The sequence below is a fragment of the Salmo salar genome, chromosome ssa24 (genome assembly GCF_905237065.1).
Source record: "Salmo salar chromosome ssa24, Ssal_v3.1, whole genome shotgun sequence".
Lineage (NCBI taxonomy): Eukaryota > Metazoa > Chordata > Actinopteri > Salmoniformes > Salmonidae > Salmo > Salmo salar.
The window spans coordinates 22,754,191-22,767,298 of NC_059465.1; the positions used below are offsets into that span (position 1 = coordinate 22,754,191).

General features: G+C 41.9%; 1 protein-coding gene across 2 annotated transcripts in view; it reads left to right on the plus strand.

The window, feature by feature from the left end:
- Nucleotides 1–4,450, plus strand: part of LOC106585532 (transmembrane protein 132C) — a 214,353-nt gene extending 209,903 nt beyond the window's left edge. For both annotated transcript variants that reach the window (XM_045706869.1, XM_014171844.2), the window contains exons 8-9: nt 862–1,053; nt 2,582–4,450. In XM_045706869.1, the coding sequence (XP_045562825.1) occupies nt 862–1,053; nt 2,582–3,769 (1,380 nt within the window). In that variant the 3' untranslated portion in view covers nt 3,770–4,450. The remainder of the gene's footprint in view (nt 1–861; nt 1,054–2,581) is intronic.
- The last annotated feature ends 8,658 nt before the right edge of the window (nt 4,451–13,108 follow it).

The following is a 13,108-nucleotide window of genomic DNA, read 5'->3' on the forward strand; positions in this document are numbered from 1 at the left end:
TCTTGGTCACCTCCCTGACGAAGGCCCTTCTCCCCTATTGTTCAGTTTGGTAAAGTGGCCAGTTCTAGAAAGAGTCTTGGTGGTTCCAAACTTCTTCCATTTAATAATGATGAAGGCCACTGTGTTCTTGGGGACCTTCAATGCTGCAGACATTTTTTGGTACCCTTCCCCAGATCTGTGCCTCGACACAATCCTGTCTCTGAGCATTACAGACAATTCCTCCAACCTCATGGCTTGGTTTTTGCTCTGACATGCACTGTCAACCGTGGGACCTTACATAGAGAGGTGTGTGCCTTTCCAAATCATGTCCAATCAATTGAATTTACCACAGGTGGACTATAAACAAGTTCTTGAAAGTTATCAAGGATGATCAATGGAAACAGGATGCACCTGAGCTCAAATTCAAGTGTCATAGGAAAGGGTCTGAATACTTATATAAATAAGGTATTTCTGGTTTTTATTTCTAATACATTTGTTACAAAAGTTCAAAAAACCTGTTTTCGCTTTGTCATTATGGGTTATTGTGTGTAGATTGATGCAATTAAAAATATATATTTTTAGAATAAGGCTGTAACGTAACAAAATGTGGAAAAAGGGAAGGGGTCTGAATACTTTCTGAATGCACTGTATCTAATGAAATGTGTTGAAAGATCAGCTCACCTCACATCCCCTGTATATCAAGAGTTCAGGTTTGATGATGTTTGGGTAAATAATTTGTCCTCACAAGTAACTTGTTTCTTTCAAAGAGAATACTTTTCATGTCCCGCCCATAATCTGGATCGCAAGGTCTCTCTCTCTCTCTCTCTCTCTCTCTCTCTCTCTCTCTCTCTCTCTCTCTCTCTCTCGTGTGTACTGGCCCAGGTGCTGTCCCCCCTGTCTGACTCCATCCTGGCAGAGAAGACTGTGACGGTGGTAGATGACAAAGTGACCATCACAGAGCTGGGGGTGCAGCTGGTCACTGGCCTGGCTCTGTCCCTGCAGCTCAGCCCAGGAAGCAACAGGGCCATCCTCGCCACGGCAACCACACAGGAAGTGCTGCAGAGCCCCAAACAGGTCTGTTCAACATTGTGTATATCTTCAGAAACTACTGTCCTACTCGGTTAGCGGTCCCTTTGAGTAAGAGAGGGATTTTACCACAGTGATGCAACAGTGACAATGTTAATTACTGTAGTCTATTTAATGTGAGCCATGACTGTTTTCATCCCATTTTACACAATTGCAGTCCTTTAATGTAAACATTTAGTAAGTACTGCAAACTGTGTGTGTGTGTGTGTGTGTGCGTGCGCGGTTGGTTGTGTGTATTTGTTTGTTCCACTGCATTCCTAACCCTCTTAATTCCAACTCTTGAAAGGCAGCGTGACAGAATGTGTTTCCTTAGGCATCTAACAGAAAGGGAAGCTTAATCTCAGAGCGTGTAAAAGCAACACTGCCCTAGCTGTCCTATCGTCTTTTGCCTCCCTTTCTCCTTCGCTCTCCTTCTCTCGTGACCTCTTTGATCTGTCCATCAGCTCCCCCAACACACCCTCTATTTTTCTGTTCCTCTCATCCCTTTCTCTTTCTAGTGAGGGATAGAATGGAGGACAGGCTAGTTTTATCAGTCCAATCTCTGTAGGGAGGATGTCCGTGCGGAGATAAGCGGCCAGTAATTCCCTAGCGGATCTGTAATTAGAGAGCAATGGTGGACTACTGAAGGGATCTCCACCCCTGCTCCCGGGGATTTGTCCTGTGGCCAAGATGCTTGTATGTGTCAAATCTCCATTTCCATGAACTGCCTTTAATGTGACTGACAGGGAAAAGAACAATCTTTTATTCCGTGTGCCCTCGGCTCTCAGAGCACAGCAGCTGAGTTAGCGAAACATTGGGTCTTAGTGAGCTATCCCCTACCTCCCCATTCCTACTATTATAGTATATGAGTCTGTATGACTCCCAATGGTGTAGGCCGACATCTCTAAAGGTAGTACCAAAAATAGTACAAGTAAATTTTGTTGTTTATTTACGTTCTGATCTTTTGAACCTTGTCCTTTTGAAGTGTTGAGTAGTCAGGCAACTTTGCTTTCTTGTTCCTCATGGAAATCATTTAATTTGTTTTATTTAGCCTTTTTTTTTACCTTTATTTAACTAGGCAAGTCAGTTAAGAACAAATTCTTATTTTCGATGATGGCCTTGGAATCGTGGGTTAACTGCCTTGTTCAGGGGCAGAATGACAGACTTTTACCTTATCTGTTCGGAGATTCAATCTTGCAACCTTTCAGTTACTAGTCCAACACTCTAACCACTAGGCTACCTGCCTAACAATTACTCTACAAGGTGCTGTATACAAATAGCTTGCCTAATGAAATAATAGCGCAGGAAAAATGCAAAAATTGTAAATTAATTTTAAATCTATATTTTTGGAGCCTTCATTATTCTCTACTTATGTTGAGGTTGCTGTTGCTCTACAAAATGTGATATGTGACCTGTGACCTGTGTGAGGTCACTGTCAGTGTTACATTTGAAAAAAAAAAACGTTTTAAGTAGTCATGTCTGTGTTTGGTTCTGTGTGTGTTACCTACTCACTGTGTGTATGTGTGTGTTTGTCCAGGAAGCCCTGATCAGCGCGTGGCTGCAGTTCAGTGATGGCTCCATGTCTCCTCTGGACATGTACAACCCAGACTACTTTGTCCTGACGGCCACGTCTCTGGATGAGGAGGTGGTGACGGTGCAGCAGGACCCCTCCTGGAAGTGGCCTGTGATCGTAACCGAGTCAGAGGGCCAGGGCCTGCTGGTCAGGGTGGAGATGACTGTCTGTGAGCTCTGCCAGAAGTTCAAGCGCCGCAGCGTGCTGGCTGCAGGGAACTGCAACGTCAGGGTGAAGTTTGGCCAGAGCGATAGCGGCACCTCCAGGGGCAGTGACTACGGTCCGGAGGGCGAGGAGCTAGAGAACAGGGCCAGCGACCGCAGACAGCAGTCCCCCTCCCAGGACAGGACTGGTCTGGACGGCCACTACTACGGCAGCTCCATCTCTGACATGGACAACGGGGTCATGAGGAGGGTCACCACCACCACGAGTACCATCGTCAGGCGGCCCAATGGAGACAAGCTGTCAGACGATGGGAACCAGGTCCAGACCATGCCAGACTTCTCTGAATTCCCTGCTCATGTGGACCTCCCTCGCAGCCGCAACATGGACGATGATCTGATCCAGACAGCCCGGGGACTCACTGACCTGGAGATTGGCATGTACGCCCTGCTGGGGGTCTTCTGCCTGGCCATCCTGGTCTTCCTCATCAACTGCATCTCCTACACCCTCAAGTACCGCCACAAGGAGATGTCCATCGAGGGCCAGGAGAGCATGAACCACGCCCATGACTGGGTGTGGCTGGGGAACGAGGCAGAGCTGCTGGAGAGTCAAGTTAGTCTGTCCCCCCAGCAGGACGAGCTCACCTCCATGGTGGACTGCACCGCAGGGTTGGAAGAGGGCAGCCACCTGCTCAACGGGGCTTCTGTCCAGAAGAATGTGCAGGGCCAGGTGCACCGGGCAGCAGACATGGGGGGCTGCACAGCCAAGGATAGCAAAGGAGACTCGCCGACCACAAAGAGGAAGCGTGTGAAGTTCACCACGTTCACCACCATCCTGCCGGACAATGGTTGCCCCACTGTCAGCACACTGAGCATGGGCCACAGCCAGGACATTAAGTGGGTGTGTCAAGACGTAGAGCTAGGGGACTCCAAGGAGCCCTGGAACTACATGGAGAGGTTAAATGACAGTGCTTTAGAAGAGGTGGCGTAGTCTGTGTGCTCAGTGCACTTATAGCGAACTCACCCTTATGCCTTTCACAGTGAAGTTGGCTTGGACAGCACCTAATGCTAAACCCAGAGGAGGTTGAAATCTGTAAAATGAATTTAAGGGGACAAAATAGTAATGATACCACACAGGAATAATGGCAAATCATTAACTTGAAAGAAATTAGGATGTCTGTTAATCTTTTGATAATTTGTTTCTCTCTTAATATCTTCCTACCTTTTTATCATTATTTCATTATGGTTATTTTGTAGGTAGACTTAAACCATGTTCCCAGACTAGCTCTGCATTACTGACAAAACTATGAAATGTTACGCAGATGATATGTAGATTTAAGAATGTAATATGAATAAATATTTAAGATGTATATAAAGTACTCATAGAAAGGTTTTGGAAGTTTTGTAGCATTTTGAATATTGATTTCCTATTCCATGTCGTTTTTTTATTTATTTATAAGTGTCTGGCCTCCCAGAATAGACCAGAGTTAGTCTTCAGAACATCCTGCATGTGGTTTGAAATAAAGGCACAAATTTTAGGTTCATCCTCATCTTTACCAGAAGACACAGAGAAACGGCTATGTATATACTGAACAGTCCTCCTACAAGCCATTGTATTGTTGCTCTGTATATTGTATTTTCATATCTATCATTTAAAAAATATTCAACAATGTAGAGTATGCGTGTCCACTTCTATCCACCTGGAAATACATTAAACACGACCACACTCATTTCTCTTTGCTGCCCACTATCTTCAATGACTGGAGATTAGTGATTTTCCAAGTTATGTCTTCATATAAGCCACACAGTATAGTTAATATGGTGTAGGAGTTGTAATCGACTACAGTAATTACCAGTAATGGAATCATTTCACAAAGGCTACATTTCCTTATTGAAGAGAACTATTTACCCATTAGGCAACTGTAAGTAATTTGCTGCTCTTCTATTCTCAGAATTTAGCCAAACATACTTAACTCAACTGTATATTAGACCAATCCATTAAGCTTGGTAGCACAGCAGCTAGATTTGGGTAAAGGATGAAGATGTCACCAATTATTCTACCAGCAACTATTAGAGTGATTCTCTACAATAACATGACGCCTACCTCATGAATACTGATTGTACTACATGTCAATGTGACATTTCCTCTACAACCCCTCACATTAAAATGCCAATTATGGTAAAATTAACCCGTCTCTGAGCCTGCAGAAACACTTGGTGAGGACAAAGTGGAATAGGATTTCTTTTGAAATGAAAAATGTCCATCATCAACCCTAATAAATAGGCCAAGCCTTCTACTGTACACGGGAAAGAGGATGGGGAAAACATTTCCGCTGGAGTTACTTCAGATATGAGTCATTTAGCTAACCAGCACAGCCATAATATCAACTTGACATCAATAATTAATATGACTTTTGTTACAATATCTACTGCTAGGGAGTAGACACTAGACAGACAGACAGACAGACAGACAGACAGACAGACAGACAGACAGACAGACAGACAGACAGACAGATAGTGAGCAAACACTCCTCTAAAGTAAACAGCTGAGCCAGAAAATACCAGCAATATCTTTTCCACTGCTGAGTTAAACTAGCTGTTGTCTACAAGGCCCGTTGAATAGTGCTCTCCTGAAAGCTCCTGTGCACTTATAGGGACCCTCCTCATTCCTTTATTCATTTAGTTCAAGTAGCTTGTCTACATGATTCCCTGCTGCTCCTGCGGTTCCTCTATTGATCTTATGCTCTATGGTGAATGAAAACCTCCCTTCTATATCTGTTTCTCTCTTCCTCCTTCTGTCTTTCCCTCTGTCTCCTCTCCTTTTTTGTCTGTTTCTCTCCTGTCCTGATGAATGCTTATTTATTTTTCCTCTGCTCTTTTTTCTCCCCCGTGTGATTTGACCTGTGCTGTGGCTCTATCAGTGGAGAGGAGGGGGATTGATGTGGGGGCTGTGTGCAGTGCAGTGCGCTGGGACTGTGAACGCTGTGCACTGTGGACTGTGAAGGGCGCAGAAAGCCAGCTAGGCTTAGGAGGAATTTAACATGATTGATGGAGGGCTCTCTGTAATTAACACACCACTATCACTCTGTTTCTTTGCCTAGTGGTAGCTTTGGCCTTTTTACATAGAGACAAAGCAGCAGCACAGGGTATTACAAGTCCCCTCGTTTTTCCCCTCCTGAGTCTCTGTGTTTGAAAACAGGTATACCTACATGGAATTAAAGATATAATACATGCTTGCTTAGTACAGGCAAACAGAAATAAACCTCCCATAGGACTCCACTTGGATAGACTTAATTGAATTGATCATGAGACCAGCAGTATACTCACAGTAAATTATAAGCTGTTCTTTTCTCCCCGTGGTAGTGAGCTCACTCTCTGTTTACTCTCTCGAAATTCACTGATTGACTTATATAGCTTATTGTTTTATTTTTTTTGTAAAAAACATTCAGTGCGCTATACTAACACACACAGACTCAATCATCTACACACACGCACACTTCACACATCATTGGAGTTCTCAGACTCTGCTGGTGATCCTTCTAAATGTTTTAAAACAGTAAATGCACTGAAGCGTGGAAGTTCCTCTCCTTCCCCGCCTGAGCAAGTTCTGTCAGACTCTGGCATCACTACTGAGAAAAATATGATAAGTGATGCTTTTAATCAACATTTTTATCTCTGCAGGTTTTTTATTTGAAAGAAATGGTGGTTTAATTAACCCTGTTCAATCAGTCGACGCCTCTTCCCTCTCCCAGCCTCCAGTTGGTCCATTGGAAGATCACTCAATTTATAGCAAATCTTGATCAACTTTCTACTTGTGATGCGCTAGATGCCTTCCTTAAGATGTAACAACAACCAAAAAAATCCACTGGGGCTGATTTGCTTGATCCTTTCTTGATGCAGATTTCTGCTCCCGATTGCGGAGTCAATAACCAGGTTTCCATCCAACCTTTTCATATGAGTAAAGTGCATGTCGGATTCAAAATGTCATGACAGGCCTGATGGAAACAGAAGATTTTCCGGTAAACTTTCCAAATGTCGACAAAACTAAACACGCTAGACAAGGTGGGATCTTTTTATGTCGGTAAAATGAATTATTCGAGAAACCCTTTTATGCGCAAATATGTATATTAACCATCGTATCGAAGTAAAGTTGGAGTCACGCGAGGTTGTGTGATCCTCCAACTACTGCTCGTCAGGAAAGCATGCAGTTTACTATGCTACAGTTTAAGAAAAAATATAAGTTATGAACTTCACAGGACGGTGAAAGTGCAAGGGGATGCTTGATTCTTCTTCCCAATAAATATCAAGGGGCTTATTCTGTTGACATTATCATCGATGCTTGGCTGCCGTTTGACAAATAAAAACAAACAATCTCATCATGTAGGCTATACATGCGCTCTAGCCAACTGCACAGATACTATACTGTATCTGCGTCCTCTGTGCTGTTGGCTAGAGCGCACCTGTCAATACCAGTCCGCTCACTCGCTATATATCGCACACATTTTTGTGAGAAAACCATCAGTAGAGTTGAAAATGTAATGGAAACCCATTTACATGTAATGTTTTATTTGGTACATGGGAATTTAACCGCATAAGGTACATTATTTTTATGTGCACTACGTCATCACGCACAGCTTTTTATCAACAATTACATTTGATGGAAACACACATCTGGTGGGAAAATGCAGATTTTAGAATATTCACATGAAAATGTGTCCCCAATTGGACAGAAACCTAGCTATTGACACATTCTTCATCTGACGATTATCTCGGGTGCTATCCCCAGGGTTTTGGAAGGAGGCCCATGTGCTCCCTCTACACAAAGGTAGATCAATGCGTTGCACTCTACGTTTCGAAAGCCCTCCTGCATAAACTTCTGCCATACCTTACTTCATTGTTAACTTGTTGACATAGGAGATACCAGACCTGATCTCAGGGTTGGCTAACTCTGGAGATCTCTTCAATTTCCACCACAGGAGTCTGCTCAGAGGAGAACAGCTCATAAAAATGCGTAAACAGAGAAAACGGAATGGCATCAAACACCTGGAAACCACGTGTTTCATGTATTTAATACCATTCCACCATTCTGCTCCAGTCATTTCCACGAGCCCGTTCTCCCCAATTAAGGTGCCACCAACCTCCTGTGATCTCCACGAGTTGGGTAGATCTGCTTTTAACGGCTGCTAGGGAATCTTTTTACTGAAGAATGTGTCTGTTTATGATTGTGTTTTGCTTTTCATGTATTGTTGTGTATAATAACATGTATTTTAATGTCTATCTGGATGTGCAGTTTAATGTGTATATTGTATTTTGCTATGTATTGTTGTGCTAAACAGGGCTCATCTGAAAAAGAGACCTTGGTCTCAGCATTGACTCCCTGTTAAAATAAAGGTTAAATAAAAGAAAAAGAGCAGCTGTCAAGTTCAGCTTGGCATTCCAGTCTAACCATATTTTTTTACAGATGGAGCCACGGGGAACTGCAGACAACATTGTTAAAAAACACAACCCTGGTGCCTGAGCCAAGTAGCTGTGCCTTGTAAACAAAGTCTCCCGCCTGACCTGTGCACCTCAGTGGGATGACAAACAACAACATTCACCCCGCTCCCAACCCCCCGGATCCACTACAGAAAATTGCAGTGATGACTCAAACACCCAACGGCAATGAAAGATTGGCTGGCAAAAAGCCTCCAGCTGTAAGATGAGGGGTGCACCCAACCATGTCATATAGATATATAGTGAGGCTGGTTGGAAAGTGTACCACTCCAAGACCTGGTGGGACATTTTTAAACCTGTTTGAAAACAAGTGAAGGTCACAAGGCCAGAGCGATATACAGCTGATGATAGCAGCAAGCTTTGTCAAGGCTGAGGAAGATTTATTTGTATATTTTGATGGGACTCTGGCTGTATCCCTACATAAACAACCCAGGCAGATAATGACACAAATCTTAGCAATACATCCTGGTACATACAACATACCTGCAATAAGATGTTTTTCTGGTTATCTGTTCACATGTCTGGCCAAACTAATGTGGCATACCTTAATGCTCCCCTGCCACACAGCCCGGTGCTATGGAAAACGGCACTGACAGTGACAAAACATGCTGTTGTAATGAACAATAAATACGTGAATAATAATAACAGGTTAAAGTAGGATTTTTAAGCCTTGAGACATGGATTGTGTATGTGTGCAATTTAGAGGGGGAATGGGCAAGAGAAAATACTTAAGTGCCTTAGAACGGGGTATGGTAGTATCCAGCCAACTTGACATAACTGTGGGAAGCATTGGAATCAGCATGGGCCAGCATCCCTGTGGAACACTTTCGACACCTTGTAGAGTCCATGCCCCAATGAATTGAGGCTGTTCGCAGGGCAAAAGGGGGTGCAACTCAGTATTCGTTACACTCAGCGTATAAACCAATGATGTATATAAATCATTGGTATAAACACTAATGACTAGTGTATTATTATTTTGACCAATTAGATCAGCTCTGAAAAAGATCTGATGTGATTGGTCAAAAGACCAATTAGTGTAAAAAAGATCAGAATTAGAATGCTTGTGTAAACACAGCCTTTAACGCTCAAGCAATTAAAAGGTTTTAATGGTCCCAATAGCCTATCTTAATGAACAACATGTGAGAAAATGTGAGATAATAACATCTTACTCAATAGTTACAACTGCAAGACTCAATTATCGTTAGTGAGGGTGTTTGATAACAGGGTTTGGCAGGTTACTTTCTAAATATAATCCGTTACAGTTACTAGTTACCTGTCCAAAATTGTAATCAGTAACGCAACTTTTGGATTACCCAAACTCAGTAATGAGATTACATTCTGTTATTTTTAGATTAATTTCCCTTTAAGAGGCATTAGAAGAAGGCAAAAATGTATGTTACCAATTGAACGACATCTATTGCAGGATAAATCATGTTAAAGTTTACATAGCTGGCCATATATGGATGTTACATTTTACTTTATGGGTTGGTTATGTAGGCTTCTTCTAACCCATCACTTTCTACTACATATAATAATACGATTAAATTATATCTTTACATTAAAAACCAAAGTCTATCAGAATTCCACTCATTCCAATAAATGACTGGAATTCACAAACAACAGAGTAGGGCTGGCTAATAGTCCTTAGTTTTGGGGTCATGCTCAGGTAAAACACATAGAATCTTGAATGAGTAGGTGTGTCCAAACGTTTGGACACACCTACTCATTCAAGAGTTTTTCTTTATTTTTACCATTTTCTACATTGTAGAACAATAGTGCATACATCAAAACTATGAAATAACACACATGGAATCATGCTGTAACCAAAAAAGTGTTAAACAAATCCAAATATATTTTATATTTGAGATTCATCAAAATAGCCAGCCTTTACCTTGATGACAGCTTTGCACACACTTGGCATTCTCTCAACCAGCTTCATGAGGTAGTCACCTGGAATGAATTTCAATTAACAGGTGGGCCTTGTTAAATGTCAATTTGTGTGATTTCTTTCCTTCTTAATGCGTTTGAGCCAATCAGTTGTGTTGTGACAAGGTAGGGGTGGTATACAGAAGATAGCCCTATTTGGTAAAAGACCAAGTCCATATTATGGCAAGAACAGCTCAAATAAGCAAAGAGAAACGACAGTCCATCTTTACTTTAAGACATGAAGGTCAGTCAATGTGGAAAATGTCAAGAACTTTGAAAGTTTCTTCAAGTGCAGTCGCAAAACCTATCCAGCACTATGACAAAGCTGGTCCTCATGAGGACTGCCACAGGAAAGGAAGACCCAGAGTTACGTCTGCATCAGAGGATGAGTCCATTAGCGTTACCAGCCTCGGAAATCGGCAATCAACTGCACCTCAGATTGCACTTCACAGAGTTCAAGTAACAGACATCTCAACATCAACTGTTCAGAGGAGACTACGTGAATCAGACCTTCATGGTCAAGTTGCTGAAAAGTAACCACTACTAAAAGGACACCAATAATAACAAGAGACTTGCTTGGGCCAAGAAACACAAGCAATGGACGTTAGACAGGTAGAAATCTGTCCTTTGGTCTGATGAGTCCAAATTTTAGGGTTTTGGTTCCAACCGCCTGTGTAATGGTGTGGGGGTGCTTTGCTGGTGACGCTGTCTGATTTATTTAGAATTCAAAACACTTAACCAGCATGGCTACCACAGCATTCTGCAGCGGTACACCATCCTATCTGGTTTGCGCTTAACGGGACTAGATGGAGTGCTGCATCAGATGACCTGGCCTCCACAATCATCCGACCTCAACTGAAATTAGATGGTTTGGGATGAGTTGGACCGCAGAGTGAAGGAAAAGCAGCCAACAAGTGCTCAGCATATGTGGGAACTCCTTCAAGACTATTGGAAAAGCATTCCTCATGAAGCTGGTTGAGAGAATGCCAAGATTGTGCAAATCTGTCATCAAGGCAAAGGGTGGCTACTTTGAAGAATCTCAAATATAAAATACATTTAGATTTGTAACTTCTTTGGTTACTACATGATATGTGTTATTTCATTTTCATGTTTTCACTATTATTCCACAATGTAGAAAACAGTAAAAATAAAGAAAAACCCTTGAATGAGTAGGTGTATCCAACCTTTTGACTGGTACTGTATATACAATGTATAAGTACAAAAATAGATGTAGCAACTACAGATTTGTCACGCTGGCATAAATGATTTGGGAGACAGGTGCAGGAATGTGTAATATGGGTTTTTATTACACCCAAATTATGATGTGCAAGGGCATGGGGACAAAAACCAAACAAACACGTAACAAAACACAGGGTTGAAACCCAAACCCAAAACACAGTTTGAAACCCAAACCCAAAACACAGGGTTGAAACCCAAACAAAAGAGCGAGGAGTACCTCGAATAAATAACACAATGACTAACACACGGGACGAGACCCGTAATCATCTGCGCAAACCACAAGGGCACGAAAGCCCAAACACACAGCACAGGTACTCACATGCACCAACGGACATTGTAACAATAATGGACAGCCCAATGGAAACCAAAAGGACACACTTATACAAATACTAATCTGTGGGAATAGGGGACAGGTGTGCGTAATGAAAGTTCCGGAGGGATCCGTGACAAGATTGCTACTTTAAGTCTATCAAAAGTGTGCAAGTTTGAGCATGTATCCATTAGGTCAATGGAAAAATGTTTTATCAGCATGAAATAGATTGAGCAATAAAAGCCCCACATTTATTCCATAGGCTGGAATCCGCACTACGCAGCTGTTGCAAGAGCGCATTTTTCACTGGCTGTTCACTGGTTTCAAAAACATGTAGACAGCTTAAACTTCTTGAATTCAACCATTATTGGGTTCAAATACACATTTAGATTTGTGAACAGCCATCCACAACAACCACAATATGTAAGGCGCAAATAGCTAAATGAGAGGGCAACAGTGTGATTCACATCAATGTGCTATGTAGATATCAATACGTGATATCCGTATCGCCGTAGACTACACTGCTGTCATCCTTCCCTTCAAAAGTTTATTCAAGTTGGATAATGTTTGGATGCCGACAGCAGTCGCACCATTGGAAGACATAGCTTGGACTGTTGCCTACAAAAGCCTATACTTGCTCTTTTCCCGCAATCCATCAAACACATTTGGTGTTTCATCATAGTGGTCTCTGACTTGTGATCAGACTCCCTGAAGGGGGAACAAACTTAAATTTGCTCCTTTTTTTTAATGCTGATTTGAATGTCATTGAGAAAACAGAGAAGTGTCAAAGATTTTTTTTCACAAACATCCTTTCTGAATTTGAAAGTAATCTGCGAAGTAATCTTCTAGTTTTTCAAAAGTATCTGTAATCTGACTACAATATTTTTGCTGGTAACGTAACGGATTTCAGTTAGCGTTTTTGGTAATCCCTTAAATGTAATGGATTACTTGTAATCCGATCCTCGCTAACACTGTTTGATAAGTATATGATAGTAGTCAATACTGATGTTTAGCTTGAATAATCTTGTTCAATAATCTGCTTCGAACATACAATCAAAATGACTTCCTACAAACCCTGTTGTACATATATTAGTCTAGATCAGTGGTTCCCAAACTTTTTATAGCCTGTACCTCTTCAAACATTTAACCTCCAGCTGTCTAGCACCAGGGTCAGCGCACTCTCAAATGTTGTTTTTGCCATCATTGTATGCCTGCCCCACACACACACACTATACAATACATTTATTTAACATAAGAATTAGTGTGAGTTTTTGTCACCAGGCTCATGGGAAGTGACAAAGAGCTTTTATAGGACCAGGGTCCAAATAATAATAATCAATAATTGTGTGCTTTATTTAACCA